Source organism: Plectropomus leopardus, chromosome 7 (genome assembly GCF_008729295.1).
Source record: "Plectropomus leopardus isolate mb chromosome 7, YSFRI_Pleo_2.0, whole genome shotgun sequence".
In the NCBI taxonomy this organism is placed as follows: Eukaryota; Metazoa; Chordata; class Actinopteri; order Perciformes; family Serranidae; genus Plectropomus; species Plectropomus leopardus.
Window position 1 is genome coordinate 22,626,632 of NC_056469.1, and position 24,102 is coordinate 22,650,733.

At 40.6% G+C, this 24,102-nt stretch overlaps 1 protein-coding gene across 1 annotated transcript; it reads right to left on the reverse strand.

Moving 5' to 3' along the window:
* Positions 1 to 791: 791 nt before the first annotated feature.
* Positions 792 to 24,091, reverse strand: bcl3 (BCL3 transcription coactivator). Its single transcript, XM_042490204.1, has 9 exons — positions 23,231 to 24,091; positions 21,942 to 22,062; positions 13,576 to 13,684; positions 6,011 to 6,212; positions 4,062 to 4,150; positions 3,862 to 3,939; positions 3,297 to 3,464; positions 2,725 to 2,824; positions 792 to 1,680 (listed from the first exon to the last, which is right to left on the reverse strand). Exons 1-9 carry the CDS (start codon positions 23,751 to 23,753, stop codon positions 1,562 to 1,564), a joined length of 1,509 nt encoding a protein of 502 aa, XP_042346138.1. The 5' UTR covers positions 23,754 to 24,091; the 3' UTR covers positions 792 to 1,561.
* Positions 24,092 to 24,102: the final 11 nt, after the last annotated feature.

The following is a 24,102-nucleotide window of genomic DNA, read 5'->3' on the forward strand; positions in this document are numbered from 1 at the left end:
TGATTGGACCGCCCACCGACCAATCACAGCGCGGCTTTCAAATTCACCAATGTTACTGTAAAGCAAGCTGCAAAAATCCATTCAAAATACTGACTCACACAAGCGGGATGGACATTAAGAATTCAAAATGTACTTAGAAACATATAGGATAATGCTTTTCTTCTAAAAACCAACATCCCAAGAGGGAAAATGGTCACCGCATGGCAGAGGACATGGTTGATTCTGTGTTTCTAACAAGATTACATAGATCAGTTTTAAAATTTTGCAAAGATCTAACTTAACAGTGTCAAGATTTGCTGACTTTGATGAAAAATGTGCATTTTCAAAACAATGCACCTGAACCATTGATAGCCAACATTTGTTTTATATCGTGAACATGAACCTGTTTCTGATTGGGTTTTTGGTAGGGGTCAACAGATTTTGTTTTTTCAGGGCCCATACCAATAATTAGTACTTAATGAGACAGAAAACCAATATGTGGATGTGCATTTACAATGAAAATGGAAATATTTCTGTTGAAATCTAGAATTTGGAATATAATAAACTCAAAATTGAAAATAACATTTTGTTTAAATGCCTTTAGTAAATGTTTTATCAAAACTGAAACTTTCAACATCAAGTACAGCAAGTTCCCTGCAACTTCTTTTTATAAAGTCAAGTGAAAATTTAAATAAAAAATGAATTAATAAAAAAGCATCTCTACAATATCAGACTTTATATTATTCACTTTTTTCAATAAAGTTGAACTGTGAAAAAAAATCAAGACAAAAAGTGTATCTGTTGGACACGTTTTATATAAAAAATATCTACATTTCTTTTTACAATAAAACCACACACATACACACACACACACACACACACACTTGCGCAGGCACATATGCACACTATCAGATCTAAAACTTACTGTGGACTTACAGTAGATTATTAAAATAACAGAAAGAAGGAAATTAATTGTGCAATATTAGGCAGGTCACGTTGCGTTGTCAAGCTTTCCAGGAAACAGACTGGATACACTTTTTTACATAGGCTGTTTAAATATTTATTGCCCTTCATTTCCTACCATCTTCTCCTGTCCTTTGTATAAAAAAGCAAATTCCAAACTACTTTAAAAGGGGACCCCGAGTTCACTGAGCTTAGGCCCCTGACCATCATTTGCTGATGTCTCCAGACCCTTTTAAAACAGTCCTGTCTATCCAGCCTTGTTTGAATACAGTGGCACATTTCTGCTGCTGCATGGATACAAGTGAAGAAATCCAGCTGATTCTTGCTGCAGCTTGTTGGTTCCCAGTTTGGTCCCAGTCTGTCCACAGCAGTAGCTGGATAAGCAGAGAAGCTGCAGGAACATTGTCCAGACATGAAACCAAAGGCGGAATGCCAGCTATGACTATTTTTTGTCACAGAGTCCAGGAGAAGAAGACCAGATTGTAGGGAGGTTTCAGTTGCAGTCTTTTGCTGGTCTAACATCCCACTGACCGGACCTTGTCATGGAAGGTCAGGTCAGTTTCTTTGTTGGTTGGCTGTGCAGAGGTAGTTGCAAGTTGCACTGGAAAATAACTCAGCGCTAGTAAAATGGAAATACAAGCGAAGATGGGGTCTTTGGAGAGTGGGAGGTGCTATGATGAGGGGGGTGCGGTGTAGTCGACGGTGAACATCCACGACTGTGGTTTGGAGATGGGGACCCTGAAGGAGAGGCAAAGAGTACAAATGATTTGATGGGATTTAATTGGATGTTACTCTTTTTCCACCAAATTAGTTCTTGAACTGTTTCCATTCAGGGTTCTTGAAACTTCTGTGCTGCCAAGCGAACCAGCCAGTATTTCCACCAGTTTTGCACTGAACTATTGTAATCAAGGATGTGTCATCCACGGAGAGCATAACCCAATGCACAACAGAAGCAAAGAGTAGTAGTGAAATCGTGGATTACGTTGATTAATTGAGAACTTTTGTTTTACAGATGTCTGATTTTACCCTTAAAAAAGCATAAACCAACTAATAATGAGACCAATCTGCACACCCTTTTTTGTATGAGAATTTCTCACTTCACAATTCCCAACCTGTAAAATATTGTACATTTAGTGTGAGGGTTTCTGAAGCAAATTCACCTACTGCATAGATGCATAGAGAAGGGAGATGAATCAAAGGTGCAGAAACCAGAGCAACATTTGTAATATTTAGAAAACTTTATTAATAGGCCAGCACATTCAGCTTGCGGCCTTCATCAGAGTAATCATGAAACACATTACAAACACTGTTTAATTAAGGTTGGGATGATATGCCGCATGACCTTATACCCAGCCCACTTTTGTGGATACGCCATAGGCAGATATGTGTTTGAACGTATATGACTGGTTGTTCTTAATTTTTTCTTTTCATTCCTACATATGTAAACTGTTTGTATTGTATTTCATGATGACCTTGATGAAGGCCACAATCTGAAATGCATTACCATTTTAATAAAGTTGTTCTGAATACTACAACCTGTACAATATGATAAACCCACTGATGGTGTTAGTTTTCAAGTTTGCATTTTAGATCAAGAAAAACCTTACACTTTTTCGTTACATATGAGAACTAATTTTTTTGGTCCTGAACCAATTAATGTTTGGCCAAAATGCTCTGAATGCTTCAAAATTAGGTGCAAGAACCACAATAGCACCAGTTCCCTGTTTTTGGAAAAAGGATATCTGTGCACTTATGTGTGTGAACTTGTGTGTGTTTTCTTACCATTTTCTGTGAAGTTGCTCCCATGTGGTGATACTGACACACAGTGTTGATCATGAACTCTTATCTGGTTGGAGCCTCTTCCTCGCAGCACATCTGCTATCTGCAAAATATTTACACCCTGTTACAACCTTGTTTGTACATGACCTGAAGTGTCACAGTGATCTACAAAAACTCATGACTCAAACAATAATTTAATATTGGTGGAGGAATTGCTGCACCATTCAGGTCTGTCCTCTAGAGGGAAGGATACACACATTTACTCTCCATTTCCTGCTCCAACAATTTCTTCCATCCTAACCGGAGCTGAGTCAAGTAGATTTTGCAATTGTTTGCATTTGTTCTGACGTAAGTGAAGTATTGGTGGGATTTTCCATTGTTAAAGTACAGCGACTAAATAAAATTTGGACAATAACAAGGAAATCGTTTACAGTCATCTTTTCGGGGGTTCTTCTGTTTTCATCTCAATTGTCCAAATGCATCAGCTCACAACCATTACAAAGCTAAAAAAACATAAAATACAGTACAAACAGAATTTCAGTGGGGACTATTTCATTATTGAAGCCCTCACTCACTTTCTTGTTCTTGGCCACCATCACAGGTGTGTCGTTATGGTAGTTCTTGAGGCTACTGTCGGCTCCGCTCTTCATCAGCAGCCGCACTGTGTCCACCTGACCTCGGCCACAGGCGCTGTGCAGGGCCGTGTTCCCACTGTATGACTGACTGTTGACATCACAACCACTCTGCAAGAGAAAAACAGAAGAAGTTGACACAGATGTGATTCATACAGAAAGCCAGAAGCGATGCAGTTAAGCATAGAAAGTGAAACAGAAGAGAGATCCATGGAGAGGGTGACTTAGATCAGATAGGAGCAATGAAAAAGAAAAAAATGCTTTCAAAGGAGAGATTAAGTAAGGAGAAAAGATAATTATGCCCACGTAAAACACATCTTCTAAGCTCTGATAACAAAGTCAAACCACAAATATTTTGCTCCTTAAAGGCCTTATCTCTTAGCTAGAAAAGAATGGAAAACTTAGTATGCGGCTTATGAGCTGGAAAGAGAAAACCAAACTTATCAAAAAAAGCTGAGTCACAACCCTTCCCTCCCCTCCTTCCTCCCTGCCCACACACCCTCATTACCTCAATGAGGAAGTGGACCATATCTGCGTTATTGCTTTCCACCGCGTGCATGAGAGGACTCTGGCCACTTTTGATGTCCTGGTGAGAGTAAAAACAAAAAGCACCATGGGAAAAGTCAGAGGATGCACAGACGGTAAATGCAAAAATGGTGAAGTTGTGAAACTTAGTCAGTGCTGAGTCAGTGCAGCACAGGGACTGACCATAGCATTGATGTCAGCACCTGCATCCAGCAACATTCTGGCCAAATTTTTATGGCCACGCAGCACCGCCAGATGGAGAGGGCTTAAACCTGAGAACAGGGCCAAAGCAGAACATCAGTTTCATAATGAACAAATGCAGACGGACATATAGACACATAGACACATACAGTGTGCACAACTCCAAGAAAATCTATATACACACTCCTGCATGAAATGTTTATACACATACCACTTCCACATACAGAAACACACTCAGAGGCAGTATATGGCATATTTCTACACAAAAGCATTAAAGGATGTTACATTATAATTACAGAATATGGTATCTGAAGTTCACATTTAAAGAATTATAAATCTTTAAAGGAGCAAGGGGTAGGATTCATAGGATTTAGAGGCAGCAGAAGAGAACGACAGATTGCAGCCAGCTAAAACTTTCCCCATTTACCAAGCATGAACTCCTGGTTAGGATTCCTTCATTACTGAGGGGGAATTTACTGTGAGCCTAATTATCCACAAAGGTCTCCTCCTCTCCTAAACAAACAGATCTAGTGATTTAAAACACTAAAAACACTGAATACAGCATTTTCATGCTAAAAAAGGTGGGTTCTTTTTTACACTGCTTAGCTCATTGCAGAGGGAGAGCTAACTACGGTGGCGAACACAAAAACGTCAATGGCCCTACCTAGAGCCAGTCTTTGGTTTGTCTAATCTGGGCCACTGTAGAAACACCATGGCAGACTCTATGAAAGACAACCTGCTCCTTATGTTGATAAAAGCATCTTATTCTACGATAAAAAAAAAAAAACACAATTCTTTTTTTCAGGTGATAACACAGTAAGAAAACATACTTATATTATATTTCATTTCTGCCAATATATCCCCCTAAATTCTACAAACTGGACCTTTTCAGTGATTACAAAGATGTAATCGCAGACAGGGTAAGATGCTGGGGAAAGTCATCTTCTGGAAGTGTTTTTTTTAGCTTTGTGAAGCAAAATAAGTAAATGCTGCCTCTCTATATTTTGTTGGGACTGGTTAGCAGAATGCTACCACATGACGTGACAGGCCAAGAGGTTTCTGTCACTAAAAGATTTGAAGACTAGCAGGAGCATCTTTGGTATAAACGTGAGCACACAAGAAGCCAGTGGAGAGAACCGAGAATTGTTGTGATATGTTCACTTTTCTACACCTTTGTTAGGACTCCTGGTGCAGTACTGGTAAACACCAGTTCACCATTTTATTAAAATTATAGTAGGAGGACATTGTCATTCAGTTGTTGTCAGGTTATTAGATCTGATCCCAATATACAAACTCAGCTTCACAAGTACTCATTGTAGAAAGACAAGCCTGCGTGTATTTTGGGGGCTTTTTTCTGTGCCCAGACATGTTACTTTCACACTAAAAATGTCTCCTGTGCTTTAATATCACAGGCACACTGTGGCGATGTGACAGTGTGAGACTACATAAGACCACAGAGGAAGGCAATGTCCCTTGCTCTTCCCACCCACACATCCTGAGCTACCAATCTACCACCTACCTGAAAAAGGGTTCATATCTCACACATCCCCCAACAAGCTAGTAAGGTAGTCTGTGTGGCTGTTCAATATTTTACTGCTTGCACATGTAGTGTAAAATGTATTGCAAATTACTCTGTTTCAAAGTGTCTGCAATATCTAGATGTAAATGAACACTGGGTCACAAAAAAGCAGGAGTATATGAGAAAGAGGCAACTGCCTATCATGAAATTCTGCTTTGCTCAGAAAAATGTATACTCTATTTGATGGTGGCTTTGCTTGTATTCACTATATTAAATTCAAGAAATTGTTAATCACAAGGCTTTATCTGATTGAATAACATCATGAGAAGAGCTACTAAGTCATTCTAGATTTTTGTTTTTGTAAAGGACAACTTAAATACAGACCAAGGAGCTTCTGTAGATCCCAACTTACCCTCATAGTTTCTGATCTCCAGGCATGTGGAGGATGAGGAGCAAGAGAGCACTACAGACAAACAGTCACGCTGCTCATATTCACAGCAGAGATGGAGCGCTGTTTGGCCATTACGGTCCAAGGCAGCAGGGTCGGACCCCTCCCTCAACAAAGCCTCCACCATGTTGGCCTGCTGGGTGATCACTGCCAGATGAAGGGGAGTCTGAGGGGGAGGATGAGAGCAAATATGACAGTTTAGACAAACCAGTTCATTCAAGTCCATAACCACAAAAGGCAATATACTGTCTCTAAAAATAGTTTTGATTTTTCACACTGCAGCATACACTAGACTGCATTCAGAAAGCGTAAACCCCCCACTAACTCTGAACAGTGCTCCAAGACATCATTCCTATCTCCAAATTAATAATCCATGAAAGAAACAGATTAACATACAATACACTTTTCTTTCTGGTAGAGAGTTCAATGAGAAGATATCACTAATGTCTGTGTGGTGAAAATGAAGCTAAAAAATGAGGGCAACGCTGAATCTCCAAAAACTGTAGATCCTCTAAGATAGACATGTTTACAGCCTGGCACAATAAAGGACTATGATCTCTACAACTAATGTCAACATTCATGACAACTGTAAAAAGGGTGAATTTTTATATAACTCACCCATTTACATATCAAGCCTTCGTTCCTGCACAGCTGCACTCTCTCGTCCAAATATTGCACTTCTGATTCCAAAACAGCAACAACCAAGATGCCATCGGCCAAAATGCTGAACTCGAGGCTTCGTAACAGGAGTCCACAAACCAATGCATGACTTCATTGTAGCTTTTTAAGTTTTTTTTAAACAGTCAAGGACAAGAGCCAGGAGAATAAGCTAAACATAGACTGAAAATGGAGAAACAGTCAGCCTGGCTCTGTCTTAAGTTAAAAAAAAAAAAAACGTCTACCAGCACCTCTAAAGCTCACCAATTAACATATCTTATTTCTTCAATTAAAGTGTGAAAACAACAATTTACCATTTTACAAGCTTAAAAGCCAGAGTATTTCTTGGCTCAGTGCTATTAGGTGGATTGTGTTACCTTTGGACAGAGCCATGCTTGCTGTTGACGCATTAGTCTTCCTCATGACCCTATTTCCAGCTCAGCTCATAGACTTCACACTGTGATGACATCAGATTTTAAATTTTACTTTCTCAACTCCAGAAACGTTTCACAAATATTAAACCTCCGTGGTTAAAAATTCCTCATAGAAATAGTCATAATTGATGTTGTTTGCAGTTTGAAGTGTACTGCCAACAGTTTTACAGACATCTCTTTGGGGAGATTTTTTCCCCCCGCTGCAATACTGCCAGTGGCAACTGGGAAAAATTGGCTGCAAGGTGGGGCTGCTTTCCTGGGGGCCTGAGTGGAATAGACAGCTGAGTAAAAAAACTAGCACTAGTAAAAAATAAATATGCCTCTGCCCTGTGTGTAGGACTTGCCACATGTAACTTTGTCTTGTGAAAACTTCTTTAAACAGCACATGTCAGCCACACGATCACACATCATCTCCGTTAAGCCCACTGGTGTATCGCTATCCGCCATGGCAACAAGTGTCATTGGGTCCTCCAACAAGAGGGGCACATTTTCCCTATCTATTCATAATTCTGTGGGCCATAAGCACATAAGGCCAGGAGGACTTGTCTAAGTAAACAATTAGTTATAAGAAACACAGCACTGTATTCTAGACAGTGACATACATGCTACAGTGATCTCTATCACCAGCAGCTCATCCTTTTTTTGTTGTTGTTGTTTTTTTGGGTTTTTTTTTTAACAAAAATGCCGTCATATACCCTATCCCCTGATCAAATGTCAGGAAGGTATGAAAAATTAGATACCAACCAAGCCTATGCTGTATATTTATCTCTACTATTATATATCTTATTCACAGCAAGCCAAGTGTTTAGATATTCTGTTACCAGCCAGACAAACTAAAAGTTACATCATAAGATCCACACTAAAAGCAATGAATACAAGACAGAAAAAGTGACAAATTTACAAAATCTTACAATCGCCACATTCTCGTAGGTGAGGTTGGAGGAAGAGTCTGTAATTTCTAGTAAGGGCCTCTTTTCATCTCTAACCTGTTAAACAGGTTAAAGGTCAGAGACACAATAGAAACAATGCCTGTAAGGACTGGCCAACGCCTAATATAAATAAACAAGGAGGAACCATGTCTGGAAAGATTATCATTATTAAAAATCACAAGATCATGAGATACAGGCACGTGCATTACGTGCCTATTCCCACATACACGCAAACACACCCAACCCATATAAACATACACACATATTGCCATTATTCATAGTTGCCAACAATCAAATCAAAGTCCAAAAAAATAGCTGACTGTCAAAGATGAGACCTTTACACCATATATCACAAAGCAAACAACAACAACCTTTGCACGAGACTGTATGATTATTTCAAAATGAAGAGGAACCTGTTCTGAAAGACAAACAACCTGCAAGGACACATAAATTACGCACAGTTCACCAAGTCTTTTCTTGAAAGAAGACATGCTGAATGGATACACTTGAGCAATCTAGGATGTTCCTGTGGGTGAGGTCAGCATGTATCATCCTGTTGATGATTATGTCAAATCTGGCCTGGAAGGGCAGTGACACCCCTCTGTTTAAATTAAGCAATGCTAGAGTTCAGTCATAAAGGGAAGTCTTTGAAACTGGACTTTTTTCAGCTGCTGTTTAAGTAACACAACCAACACAGCAATCAGGAACAGACTGTTGCTCCAAGTTTCACTTTTGCTTCATTATTTCTGTATGGTGTGTGTGTGTGTGTGTGTGTGTGTGGACACACATTAGGGGTTTGTTCCAGTAAAGACTATTAAAAAAGTAGTCTAGCAGTAGGAGTGCGTCTTTGTGGAATTCCTCAAGTGTGTCAATGCCAGTGTTCCTCCCTTCAGTTCGTTTCCCTGAATCCTGTGACTCACACACACACACGCACGAACGCACACGCACACACACACACACACACACACACACACACACACACACACAATCAAACCCCCCTTATCTTTTTAAACTTCCTAAAACCTGTCCCTACGAAAAGCAGCCATACTACCAATTTGACTTCAGGCAGCACTAATAAGACATGTACGGTAGAATCCTCCTCAGTCATTTCCAAAACTACCTTTCACACTGAGGCCCTTTTAAGGCCTCAAAAATAGACCTCTCAAAGTTGGCAGGGTCTATCTGTGGCTTCCTGTAAAGGATTTCAGAGTGACTCAAACAAAAATCCAGCAAAGATAAGAGGAAGGGTGGGAAGGGAATAAGGGGAGGCACAGAGCGGAGATATGGAGGAATGAGGAAGAAACGGAAGTGGCAGAGGGGAGTCCAGGGGAAAGACAGGATAACAAGGGAAAATCCCTTCTCTTTCCCCTGGGTCTGTCCTTGCACACTTGCATTCCTGCAAAATGAGCAGCACAACATAAGAGAGGTGAAAAGATGAGAGGAGGTTTCTGGGCATAAAGAACAGCCCTGGGCTACAGGCAGTGCAAAACACAAAGAAAGGTGGAAGGGAAGAGACAGAGTCTACTTCTGTGGTGAACACTATGGGGTAAAGCAAGTCCTGTTGCTCAAATAAACATCACACGCTTTTACGTCATTGATGTTGACAGTTATACTGATAGCATCAGTCAATTCATCAGTTATGGTTACAAACCCCTAATTGTGTCAAGATGTATGCAGCGAAAGATGAAAAAATACACAGGAGTGAGAGAGTGAGATGGATAGAGAGACAGCACGAGAGAGAGAGAGAGAGCGAGAGAGAGAGAGAGAGAGAGAGAGAGAGCGAGAGAGAGAGAGACGCGCAGCAGGGAAAGTCCCTGTAAACCACCCCCTGAACCAAGGTATGTTGAGAAACAGCCTTCAGCAGGGGGGGGAGGGGGTCATGTGACTTCTCGGAATAAGGATACTAAAACACACACAAATACACTCAGATGTCTCACTCGTGTACACACACTCACACTAAAAACAAAAATGACATGCCATATGAATTGACATAACTCAGAATAAAAAAGATTTAAACAACACAATGAATGTGACCATTTGCAGATGCATCTTTAAAAAGCGGATAACTGAATTGTTACATTTCACCTGCATGCTGCATTGTAGAAGTGCATTGTAGCACTTTGGTCGATGTTTTTAAAGCACATGACCATTACTGCAATTTTTAGTGTGGGTGGCCCCTGGGGATTCAGTCCCCAAACCCCACTTGTGTCAGTGCCACGCACTACAGCATCAGCTGTGGGGAGAGCAGGCGAAAAGTTGACTACTACGCTTTGTGTTTGTGCAGCCGCACTGACAGCATGACCAGTGTGGGAGTATCAAACAGCTGTCTCCAACATCATAGTAGTTCATGGAGTGGAGCACTGAATCAAGCACTGATACTTGCACTATTGTTCAGTTACTGTACTGATAGTAACACTCTGTCAAAAAGTTCCATACGCAAACCACAGACACCCAGGATTTGTCAGCAATATTGGAAAAGTTGTATTTTATTTTTTCGTTGTCTCTGGGAAGTTGGCCACTGCCAGAAAATGTGTTCAAGTCTGTCTGGTAAACTTTATGTTTTGAAATATAGAACGTTCCCTTTTGAAGTCTTTATGCCTAGTAGATAAAACCACACAATCTGGTAGGCAAATTATTGTGACGGGACCTGGGCCTGAAAATCTCCCTTTTTGGTTATATAAGCATATGGCATAATATATCTGTGTGTTTGAAGAAAGTTTGTGTTTGTGTGTGTGTGTGTGTGTGTGTGTGTGTGTTGCGTGCATGCATTTTTCATACCCAGGGTTTACACAGGATATCACAAAACCCATTCTGTCAAGTCTCAGTGATGAGGAAAGACAGCCGATGATAGCACCAGCGTTATTTCTGGTAAGCAAGTCTGTGGTGTCCTGTGTGGTGTGAAACTCCAGCCTTGAGAACTGAAGCTGTGCACGATTCAGGTGCTTTCTCTGGTGAAGGATGAAAAAGAGAAAGCTGGCAGAATGCAGTGGAGGTGGAGACAACAGAGGGGAAGAGTGCTGGCTTGAGGCCCGTGGTTGGGACAGCCCTGGATTGGGAAACACTCAAAGACAATTCTGTGTACATATTCCAGTAAGCTATGCTGTAACTGGCGCAGTCACTTTTTCATTAAAAAAAGACTATTCACAGGGTGTCTGGTGGATCAGTGGATAGAGCAGTCGCCCCATGTGAGAAGGCAATGTCCTTGCCACAGCGGCCGTGGGTTTGACTCCAGTTCGCGGCCCCTTGCTGCATATCGTCCGCTTTCTCTCCCCTTTTTGGCTGTCACTCTGTCCTATCCACTAAAGGCAAAAATGCCCCAAAAATAATATTAAAAAAAAAAAAGACTAGTCACCTCAGCGAGAGTCCATTTGTACATTAATATCAATGTAAATAGAGAAATTCGCTCTTGGCAAAGAGCGTCAGTCATTATATGCAAGAAAAAAGCAAATTATATGCTAGACTACGAGTTCAAAGTGACGTGATGTAATGTCCTTTCTCCAGCCTGTTCATGTGTTTTTCGTTAAGGCCAAGGCATGAGATACGAGTTCCAGGTTCATGAGAGTCCATGGGAGTCAAGCTTTGCTCCACTTATTCATCTCTCTGAATTTCACAACATGGTAAACCCAAAATGCAAAACCTGAAAATCCCTTCCTACAGGGAAACTCAACACTAGAAAACCATGTACAAAATAAAAAAAGGCACTGGAAATCACATTTAGTCCTTCCCAGCATGTGCATGGCTTTGGCTAGAAGCAATTACAGGTGGAGAAACCAGGAAGGGTGAATTCCACTGCATAACTATCAGAAACCATGACTGTAAGAATATGCGATAACACGGTGCAAGGCTAGGAGGAAACCGAGGCACTTCCTCTTTCATTCTTTTCCATGTTACTGTTATCAGAAGGGTGAGGCAGCCTGGGGAATATACTTTACATGCTGTGGTTGTCCGGACAGAAGTTCCCCTCGCATTTCTATTCTACATTTTTCTTTTATCAGGTTGTACTGACTGACACTGAGGCCTCTTAAGATGCGTTATGAAGAAGAACTGAAACATTAAAAAAAATCTTTCTGTGTATTGGATGGCTGCCCCATTTGAAAGGAAGATGACATTTTTGCACAAATGTCAAACTATTGATACTGAATTCTGCATTTGTAGAAGTAATTATAGCAGCTGTGTGGGCATGCAAGTGTGCATGCATGCATGTATGCTTTCATGGCACACAGAAAAATGCTGGCTCCTGGTTGTGGCATAGGTTAAGGTGCAAAATAGCACAGTGAACTTTTTAAGCTCCTACATTGTTCTTTAGAGCTTTCCCATTGGTCCGTTAGTTTAGTTATATGGGAAAAAATAAAAACATTAAAATTGCCCATGTGCATGGAAATATTCCAGGTTTTAACTGGTAAAATATCATGTCTCAGTATGTCTCAATCCCTGTGAATTCTGTGCAATCTTGAAATTTTGTCCAATCCCCACAACTTTGCAGCATATTTTTTAATTTAAAACAGGTAAGATCTCATTTCATTGTAGAGCCACGTGCAGCTTATTGATTCGCTCAGCCTCTCTCTCTGTTTATCATGAGACTACTGCTGCAGGATCTGAGCTCTGGGCCTGGGACACGGAGTTACACGCTCACAAGGACAAGGCTACCGTCACACAGCTAACATTACCAAACAGTTCAACAAGGTTTAATGCCAAAGCCATTCCTGTGTTGATGTGAGATTAACAGTTCGGCATCAGATGTTAACCAATGCTGTGAGGCCTCGAGGCCTCCATGTACTCCTGGAGAACAGAACGCAGAGTCCAGAGCGCACTCTGGGCACATATGGAGGAGCAGAACGTCAGGCACATTTAAAGTGGACTTAACCTCTCATTCTGCTGGGTCTAAAAGTTTGCTTTCACTCGCAGGAGCTGCGCCTCTCACCCATCGATCTGACCTGATTAGCTCTGAACAGATCAACAGATCTATTATCCAACCCGCGAGTCACAAACTGATGCTAAGGAAAAAAAGAACTTAGGAGAGCTCCATCTGTGCTAAGTTCACGGACCCATAAAAACCTATGATTTTAGAGAGGGGACACAGAATGATATAAAGGGACACACATGCATTAAAAGCTGAAAAAACAAACAAAACATAACCTCCAAATCTGTGGCAGCATCACAACTATTTTTGGCAATTTCACTTGCCATCGTAATTTTATTGGAAAAAAACGCAGAAACATTGCAGCTTGCATCAAGGACTTTTTGACAAGCTGTTGTGAAATTGGGCATTTTAGGCTGCGATAATCCCAAAAACAGCCCACAAAATTTCGGAGGGACTGCCTAATGGTGCTAAAGCATTATTTGAAAAAGGTACTGGATAGCACCCTTAAAAGATAGCTTCCATATAGCACCAAAACAGGTTCTCCTATGATTACAAGCCAAACAACCACGTTGGGGTACTGTTTAGCACCATTTTTGTTTGGATTACTGCAGAAATGTGACACATTTATCCTAAGTGCATGTGTTTTACCTGACGGAGGTTGTTGTAGACATCAAGGCTTCTGTGAGCCAACAGCAGAAGTTGGATCAGTTTGCAGACGATAGCAAACTCCCCCTGCACCACTGCTATATGGAGAGCCCTGTAATAGATACAAAAAAAAAAACAGCATTCAAACTACTGCTTTAATGTATATAATCAATATCAATCATTTTTTGATGATCCTCAAATCTAACCTGTGAAGGACTTTTTCAAGCAAATTCTACTTGATCTAAATGATCCCACAAACAGTTGTACTGAGGACTCAACAGATGTACAGGCATGACTCACGGCACCGTTATCACACCCTTATCAAGACTAAAGGGGAAACCACTCTCTGTGGTCTATGCATGAAGTGAAAGAACAAACGCAGGCCAAAGTTTAGGACAGGGAAAGGTAGGAAACTAATGGGGGGAGGGCATGCTGTAGAGCACAGTATAGCAGTTTTCGCATTTTTCTTTTCATGCTGTCAGACGAAGCAGCTTCCAGTAAGAGCCAGACTGGTTTTATGTCACTTCCTGTTGTTAGTAACAATGGCAGCATTCTTTATCTCACATTGTGTGCTGTGAAATACAGCCATTAAGCTGCATGGTTTCTGACAGGGGCTTTCTGTAGCGTCACTCAGTCAGCTTCATCCAATGGAGAAGTCATAATCAAAACATATAATAGAATGGTGCAACAGGAAACAGGGACACTTCTTGAGAAGTTAGAAGTAGCATAGAATTTGAGGTCAGAAAGAAAGTTCTTACAATGACAAAAGCACTTGCAATACTTCCTCTTAGCAATGTGCCCCACTGACGTGAAGTCATTTACAATTTTAATTTCCTGCATGAAAAAAATATAGATTTAAGAGATTTATCTGATCAAACAACAGACATCCGATGTATAGTGCTAAGTTCTACATTTACAGGCAAGGGGTATTCAGTTCAAGGAATCTATCTATCTGCCTTATAACAGCATGAAATTACTATAATTAAATCTTCCAACCACATATAAACCAAACATCTTACATAATCTCTATATTTACAGTGGAAACATTCAAATACTTGATGGAGGCAAGTATGAACAGAAAAATGCCTCCGGTTTGTTAAACTAAAGGATAAGCATGTTCCAACCTTCACTTGGTGGTTGAAAATAAAAACAAGGTCAGGCTCTATTATGTCTGTGTGCATAACACAACAATTCTTGTCCCAAAAAGTGAATGAAAATTGTAGATCAACTGTGTGTGCATGTGTACATTCATGCATAATTGCATATGCATGCCCCAGCATATGCTCTCTAAACTCAACAGTGTTGTGCAAGAGTCGTGGAAGAATGCAATAAACAATCAGGTGATTTGCTGCTTATATCAGAGCCTCAGAAAAAAAGCAGAACTGTATGTTGGAACGGGAGCTTGGTGGTTCTTTCCCTAAGCTGGTCCCTGTTCCTGTAACTGAGCTCAGCACGGTGATAAAATCTGTACCAACGAAAATCTATTCATCATATTTATTGCACATGTACTGTACACTCTTAGTCAACCATCATTTGCCTTGAAACCCCCCTGTAGGGTCTCAGCAATAAATCTGATTGCAACTGGATTGACCAATGTATCAATAGTTGCCTTCATATAAGAGCCAGCACATTATCAGATTTTCACAGCATGATTCATTGGCCAAAAGAGTATACTATAACTTTATTATTGCATTATCCATTGATTGATTAGGAAAAACAATGCCACCAGTCAAATTCATATTTAAAGGTTCTGTATACAACGTAACGTGCAAATACAGATTTAATACAGCAGCAAACCACCATTTGCTATATAAAAATATAGTGGAATAAAGGAGTCATGAGCAGGGAATGAAGTCAAGCTATCTCTGTGTGTGTTGTAATCAGGCTTTCAAGAACACCACTTAGTCTTGCCTCAAAATTTTCCGATGGTCACTCACAGTATTGCATAAAAAAAGCACAAATTGCATTTTCCCTTCAGACCACCACTGTAAAAGAAACGTCTGTAAAATTGTTGACAGAACACCTTGAACTGCGAACAACATCAATTATGACTCTTTCTATTATGAATTTTTGATCTATTGGGGGTTGGTATCTGCAAAACTAATCTGAAAAACCGGTAATGTCATCACAATGTAAAATGTATTAGCTGAGCAGGAACTCGCAGGCGGGCCAGCGAGAGAAAAATTACTGCCCATAGTCAGTGGGTTGTACGTTACAGAAGTAAACCTGGAAGCTAGAAACTTTTTTAGCATATCTGCCAGGTGAGCAATTTCATATGACTGAAGAGGTGCGGCCTTTACATCAGGTATCTAGGTATTGTCACACATCTATGGCTGTAATCTGAGCTTCTGTGTGGTTTGTTGCAGTAAACCAGTCCAGTTGTGTGTAAATGTTAGTGCATGGGTGTAACACTTGCTAGCTGAGCACTGAAGCTTTGCACTGCATGCAGCTACCACCAATACTGGGATGGCGTTGTCACAGAAGTGTTGTGCCCACCCTCCAGTTTCCCCTGGTTAACACTGTTAGCTCTGTGCACTGTTGCTATATTTAGCTAGCACCGTTAGCTGCTAGCCACGTGCTCAGCCTCCTCCATGGTGAGAACCGTGTGCACACAACTTAAACGCTTTGCATTTTGCTGTGTCTCTTTCAACTTGTTAATGTGCATTTTGTCTCTTTGTTCTGACAAATTATATACACTCAAAAAACAAGTACAGGAAGGTGGGAAAAGTCTGTAATCATAACTACGAAATTGTGCAGAAATTGCAAAAACACTTGTAGAAAAGAGGCAACCAGATGGTGTTGCAGGAGGGAGACAAAGCGAGAATAGAAAGAAACAAATGTAGTAGGTAGTAGTAGGTAATGGATTATTTGCACAATACCATAATATGTTTTAGTAACATTATATCAATATTTCATTTTTAAATATTGTCAGTACTGTTATATTGCAACTTTACTACTAATATTGGACAAAAGTGACTCTGTCTCTCTTGTTAAACTCTTATGTGTCTGCATCCAACTCTCTCTTTTCTCTTAAGATGAAACTGTGCTGTTTCTAGTTCCTGGAAGTGGGGCAGACCACAGCCCCAGATAACCCCAGGCACAGCGGTGCTGACGCAGACAGGAGTCCCGACAGTCCCAGTGTGTGTGTGTGTGAGAGACAGAGAGAGAAAAAATACAAGAGACTGCGAGAAAAAAAGAGAAGGCAGTGAGAGAAGGCAGCATGGTGCGGTATCCTGTTTGGTATGGAGGGTGAGGACGCAGCCAAACTGAATGATCAGACTGAAGGTTAACACATGCTGTGGTCTGTGGACCAGCTGAGCAACAAGGTGATGTGTCAGTGTATGTGAATCGTAAACAAAAGAGAAGCAGAAAGAGGCACCACAGTACAGTTAACAAGAAATTACGTATTTAAGTCTGTTGTGCTCGTCACAATGAATGGTGATACTCCCAGATTTCGCTGGTAAAATTATTCATGGGGAAAACCTGGATGAGTGAGCAGTTTGTAGCTCCTATATGAAAACAACTATTCGTACAGTAGCCGACCTTAATTCTTGGATGATACAAAGTACAAATGTTGAACATTTGTCTGTACACATATCAGGTTGACAACATCCACATAAAACTTAGGCAAATGTAGTTCAAAGCACAACACAGACAATCTCATGGATAGTATGATTCACTCTCTCATACAACAGTAAAAAAGGCTGGAGGAGGAGGACTGTGGACCCATTCACGCCATAAGCAAACAGTGTATTTTTCCTATGCCGTTTCATTGTGCGAAAAAAGTACATGTGCATATACAATGAACAAAAATACCTTGATTACAGTCAGTACTAACATTAGATTAGATTCATGCTAAAATGAGATTAATGTGTGGGAGCCTGTAGAACATGCACTAAGAAATAAGAGAAAAAATAAATTAATGTACAGGACATAAATCAATCATTTATTTGTTACAACTCCACTGAAATGTGATTCCCTTCAGCTCATTTAACTTGTGCACTGTTCTTTACTACTTTTTGCATCTTCTTACATAGAGTGGCATACAGAAAAAGGGCTGAATCAAAGGTTACTATAGTTCTAATATCCTGTTGGAAACTGATGTTGCACAGAGGTCGTCCAGTTTATTTTCCAACACCTGTACAATGGCTAGCAGGATGCTAGTTTAGCTCATCTTCTCCATCTTTGCTCGATGTTTTCTAAAGTTTTCATTTGAAAACGTAGCTAACTAACACAAGTCAGCAGAGGAACAGTTTACAAACTGGTGAGTTGATTCCCTCCTCCCAATTAGTGACTTGCAGCCACATGCACCCAACGTCCAAAGCCAACCACAAAAAGCAAAACCAAGACTTTCAAGATAGACATAAGAGTCTAACTTTAACCTTAATTTAGTGTCGTAATTGTGAGCAGGTTGCCATGCCAATGAGAGAATTTAATTAAATTCATGTGTATGGCTCATGGATGTATTATGAGAACTGGATACGCGTTCAAGGTTGGGCCCCATTCATTCCTATACACTTTGGCTTTAAATTGACATGAAAAGCACATGAGGCCAAAAAAGTTTGACTTTGCATGTGTATAATTACCCATATCTTCCCTATCATTTGGCCCAGACAGCAAGCACACTTCAGACTTTTGCAAGTTGAGCAGTTCACTTCTGGTTTAGCCCTCTGCTAACTTAAATAGAGATAAAATGATTTGATTGTGTGGTTCTTCTCGACTTCAGAAATGTTATCAGCCCAAATGGATCAAATCCCAAAAGTAAAATGAGTCATTTCAAGGGTATGCTCCACAAAAAAAAAAAAATAATAATAATAATTATCCACTGATTTACATAAATCTCCCTCCCAAGTCAAGTGGTAAAACATCTTTTCAGGCTCAGAGGCATCATGTGGGGGGCCTGAACATTGCAATTACACTGTTTGGCCATTTGAAAAATTATTTTCAAAGCCCGGGGAACTTCCTACTGGCCAAGTGCAGCCTTGAAGAACTGCTAGTGTCACTGTGATGTTTAGCCTTGCTTTTGTGTTTGTGTCTATTCAGGAAAAAAAATCTGATTAAGGGCATGTGCAGACCGCAATACCTTTTTTAAAAAAAGGCATATCAAAGTATTGGGTCTACATGCCTAAGTATATTAAATTATCTAAGTCTTCAAGTAAGATAATGACTCAGTAATGGTGTTGACATGACCGTTTCAAATAATATAGTGTTGCCATACTCGTTGAATGGTGTTATCGTGCAGCTAGATGCAATGACTGACTGGAAGCACGTAGGAATTTATTTGTGGGAACTGTAAGACAATCAGTACATCTGCACATTTCACATACAAATGACAGTGTGGATAAGCAAGTGAGAAGAGAGAGAAAGAGAGAGGGAGAGATGAAGCAGATAGAAAGAAAGCGGTAAATGAGGAAGTGTGAAGCGGATGTTTGGGTTTTTTGAGCCCATTCATTTAAAAACACAGAGAAGAAAGAGAGAGACAGAGACACCTGAGAAAAACCACAATCGTGTTTAAAAACTGAGCACTCACTGGTTTTCCCGAAACTAAGGGGCTCAACAACGCTGAGAACAGACGACAAACGCCCTATTGACGTAAGAGCAAGCGCATGCTCGCCTTCACTCACATTAAGCTTACATGCACGCACACACACACACACACACACACTCATGTACATACAGACTGTGAAAAGTACAGGGGGGCTGAGAATGTTTCTTTCTGCAGAATTCACACAGATTAAAGCAACCACAAAGCAACAAGTAGGTTCTGCACAAGCCAGCCAAGATCTTGACTTCATCGTAAAGGGGCGAGATTTTGTGAGAAGTTCATGCCAATTTTTCATTTTGATCTGTGTCTGTACTGCAGTTCTCGATATCATATTTTTAAGACGCTGCAGAGAGGAGTGGCAGCAATTCATTTTTATGACACACCAAGTGGAGGTGAAAAATAAAATCAATTTATAGGACGTTTCAGAAGCCACATGTCAACATGTCAAAAAACACTGTACTTTTGCAAGTACAAAAATGAAGAAGTACTTTTAATCATGGCTATTGTTAGAGTTCCATTCTTCTTATTTCTTCACCAGTGTCTGTTAATAGTATATGTGTCATCGTGATTATGAGTTTCTCAAACAAATATGGGACAATAAACAGCTGTGACATGTCACGGGACTTACAGCGTTGGTCATCATGAGTTTTTTTCAAGTGGATGCAAATGATTCTGATACTTTCTGAAACCGCAGCATTGGAGTCATTTAATTCTTGGGCATGCTATGTTTTCAGTCATATGACTGTGAGTGTGTGTTTGTGCTCTTGCGTGAATTTGACATTTCAGTAAGTGTGTGGGTGGATGTCAAAACTTTACACAAAGTAAGGTATTCATGCATTACAGGTTAATATTTGCATTCAAGTGGTCCAGAACTCCTCCAGTGTGCTGTACACAGTATTCTCATTCCCAGCCCCACACCCTACGTCCTGAGACACTGAAAATTATAGATTTAAGCAGCTCAGAGCTGTAGTGTCCAGGTTAATATTATTGATCAAAGTGTTCATTGCCAAGTGGCGAATCATTCTCAATCTACAGTGTACCAGTGTCCATTACAGGAAGTGAAACATCACAAAAAAAATCAGTTGGATACGTGTGTGTGTGTGGGGGGGGGGGGGGGGGGGGGTGGGGGGGGGGGGGTGACTGTACCGGTTCAATATACACAACCAGGTGAGTCACAGAGAGAATAACAAATAAACTGAGATGATATTACAGATGTCTCACACAAACCACTTCCAGGTTGCGCAATGCTGAAAGTTTGTTTATGAGGTCAGAACATCCCTTTTTGACACTTGTGTTTTTAGGGTCTATCTCAGTGAATCACCTGTGCTATTTTTTTAATGTGCCAATGTCAGTTTCATTTTTTATGACAATGATAGCCCTTTCCATTTGAGAAGGTAGTGTGTCAAATCTGCAGAGCAGCATTATGTCCATCTGCAGTCTGTCGTTAGCTCGGAAGGAGCTATGACGCAGACTGAAATGTCACAGGGCTCTTTTCATGCGAGACATTTTAACATGTCACAGTAGGAAAATATGACATTATATTATTGCTGAATTCCATTTAGCTGCTGTGCTTTCAGGTTACTGGTATTGTGCATGTTGGCTCACCAACTGTCTGTGATGGCTTACAGAGACATTTGAACTTCCAGCTCCTACTAGAAAAAGCCGAAGGCCTCACACACAGGCGAGGATGCAGCTCTAGAGACAGATGCACCACATCTATGAGCACACAGAGATTACGTGTGAAAATGTAACACTGAATAGAAATTAAATGAACATTTGAAGATCAGTTGCTCACCCTGTGTTAAGCTGAATTTGTGATGAAAACTTTGTTTGTCTGGCATGCCGCTACGGTGAAAAAAGTCATATTGGACTATGTTTAACAGCAGCGAAACTAAATCAAAACATCTGCGTACAAACTCTCACACAACTCATGCAGTATAATCCAAGCCTCATTTATCCAGTGTCACATTCTACTTCCCAAACGCCTGCATTTTTACTAACTATTCAAACACCTCCACATGAACAGACTCACACGCAGACGAGTGTCGTGAGTGGGCTGCTTATGCCAAAGCGTTTAAATCATAACGTTTTAGCAGTGCCTATGACTCCAATTCTTAAAAGACTTTCTCCATTTTTGAATTCTATGTTCACTGCGGAGGCATGCAAAAAAAAAACAGAGTTTTCTTACTGAATTCAATGCAACACAGGGTGAACTGACATACAAATAGTCTTTTGGGGGGAGAGGTAAATATTATACTTAATGTTTTTGTATCATCTGCATGTTGTTGAAGGTTAAAATATGTTTGAACCTGCTATTTGCTATCCACCCCCATATGGCATTTTTGGGGTAGTGAAAAAAATGTATTACCTTGTTCCACCATAGAGGGCATTAGAGTACAGAAAATAACATATTTCAGTTTTAAGTAAAAGTATGACCTTTTAGAGCAAAAAGAAATTTAAAAAAACAACACGCCTACATCTTAGACTTTGAAATTGTACTGGCTAACATTTTAACTTCTTTTACATCAGTTTAAACTGAGTATGACTCATATTTGGCAAGTGAGCTTGGCTTGATAACTCTAACAAAAATGACAGTGAATGCTCTAAATCTGCTGGAAATCCCATGATTTTTTATGACTGTGATTTCAGATCTGAGAACTGTACCAAGTTTCGACCAACAGCACAACTGAATAAAAATGCACTATGTTATGAATATGCGTTAGGTGGATGAATCATACTAAACTTTTAAGTTTACGGTATGCATCGGTGATTTGGATATGTGGTATAATTTCCAAGTTAAAACATTTCAAAGGCATTAACATACGTGTCTCCATCTTCATCTTGACGTGTAGCCAGAGTGATAGCAGTCAGCAGGTTTTCAGTTTGGTGGGCCAGAGGGTGGTTCAGGTCTGGGACTGGGGGCAAATAGTACACTGGGTATGGAACTGAGTGGGAACAACACAGAAAGAGAAAGAGCAAAGAGGAAGAAGAAAATGACATATTAAATAAAATATAAAATCGAAACACTGCCCTGGCAAACAAGCCATTTTATGTTAAAAGGAAGTGTGTAGCTGTGCATGTGGGTGTGTGTATACTATCACACACACACCCACATGCACACTCAGTTAGGCTATGAGTTGACCCAGTGAGCTACTTTCATCCATGCAGAAGAATAGCTGCAGAATAGCTGACTGGACATTTTCTCATTGATTCAGCAGCAGTTGCTGCATCCCCTTTGACTCCACTTTCCTTTCCTTCCATCTGTGACAAACTACAGTGACCAAAAATATTAAATAAGGTGCAGTGTGTGCTGTGTGTTGCTTAAAACTAGGGATGCACGACATTGGATTTTTTGATTATATACGATATGTCGATATAAAAACAATCAACATATTCACTGTTATCCCCACCTAATTTTCGTGATCAGATCTCTTCTGTAGTGGAATTAACATCATATTACACAAACTCTAATCCTGATGGCCCGCCAGCAGAGGGAGAAATGAAACACAATGCTTTCCAATGTATGAAATATTAATTAAATGTGCAAATTAAGAAAAATGCTGCAACTACGAGTTGATGTTTTTAACCTGTTCACTTTGTCTATATATAAATATATATATAGATATATAGATAGATAGATATAGATAAAGATATATAGATATATATAGTGAGAGAGAGAAATTTGTGATATTAACAGATATTGGCATATTGGCCGACTCCAATATTTCATTTTAAAGCTAATACCTATCCATATTGATTATGTGCCAATATAATTGTGTAACCCTACTTAAAACCAATCTAGCATCGTTCATGTGCCTAATTATTTAGTGAGGTCCTGGAGGTTGTGCCATGCTCTGCCTTTGAAACCTAAATTGCATCTCTAACTTATGTGATCATTCAACAGTGTGCATTGAGATCCTTTATGCGCATATGTCACATATTTTGAACATGATGGTGTCCTTAAAAATGACGTAGGTGAAATCTTCAGAGAAATCACAGCAAAACTTTGAAGTGAAATCCCAGAAATTACTCTTATTAAATACATGAGTAAAAAAAAAAAGGAATGAAATCAATAGTTACATAATAGACTGAATGTTCAACAGCAACGCTTACCGAAATCAAAAGGGTGGAAAAAGCGGATGGGGTATCTGTCTGGACTGTGTCCTGCCTCTCCATTCCGCCTGGGAGTCACTGCAGCCCCGACCCTGTTTTCATCCGCCTCTCTCTCCAAACGACCGGCAAAACGGTCTCGTGCTGTGAAGTCCGCATCTGCCCCAGGAGAAAAGCGGTCTCCACTCTCCGGTGGAGCCGATGACTGTTTTTGGGTCTCCGGCTCGACGAGTATCGGGCGTTTCCTAAAAGGAAGCTTGGAGGAGGATTTGTCCGCTGGCCGTTTGCGAGAAGTTTCCGATCCCGGTGCGCCTCTGACCGTGGGGCAGAGTATTTTCAAACTGTCCGTCCCCGTGCACGCGGGGGGTGCAGGTGAGCCGCCTGTCACCCGTGCGTCCCCAGCGCGTCCTTCACATTCAGGAGTCCTCGAGCCGGCGCTCCCACGCTCTCGGTGTGTGGTGCGCAGATCCAGCGGCGCGGTGGCAACCGACTGGTGGTCACCGTTCATGGTCATGATCCTCGGCATCAATCGGGGGCGAAGCGCTCGGGATCTGAAGTTTCAGGTGTTTTCACGACGCGTGAAGAAAACGTTCAGTGACAGTTTGTGGGATCACTCCATTCAAAGTGGCCAATACTGCGCTTTTCCCATCCCCATGAAATCAAATGGGCAGCGATCAAATCATCACTCTGTTTCCTTTTATGTCACCAGTGTATTTCAGATAAGCGTTCGAAGTAACTGAGCCATCCGTGCAAATATATTTTTAAAAAAAGAGCCAATTGAAGTTTGGTGTAGATTAAGTGTTACCCAGCGCACCTACAGTAACAACTGCAGGTACAGTGCAGCGCTCATCTTTTAATGAACGCAGAGTGACACT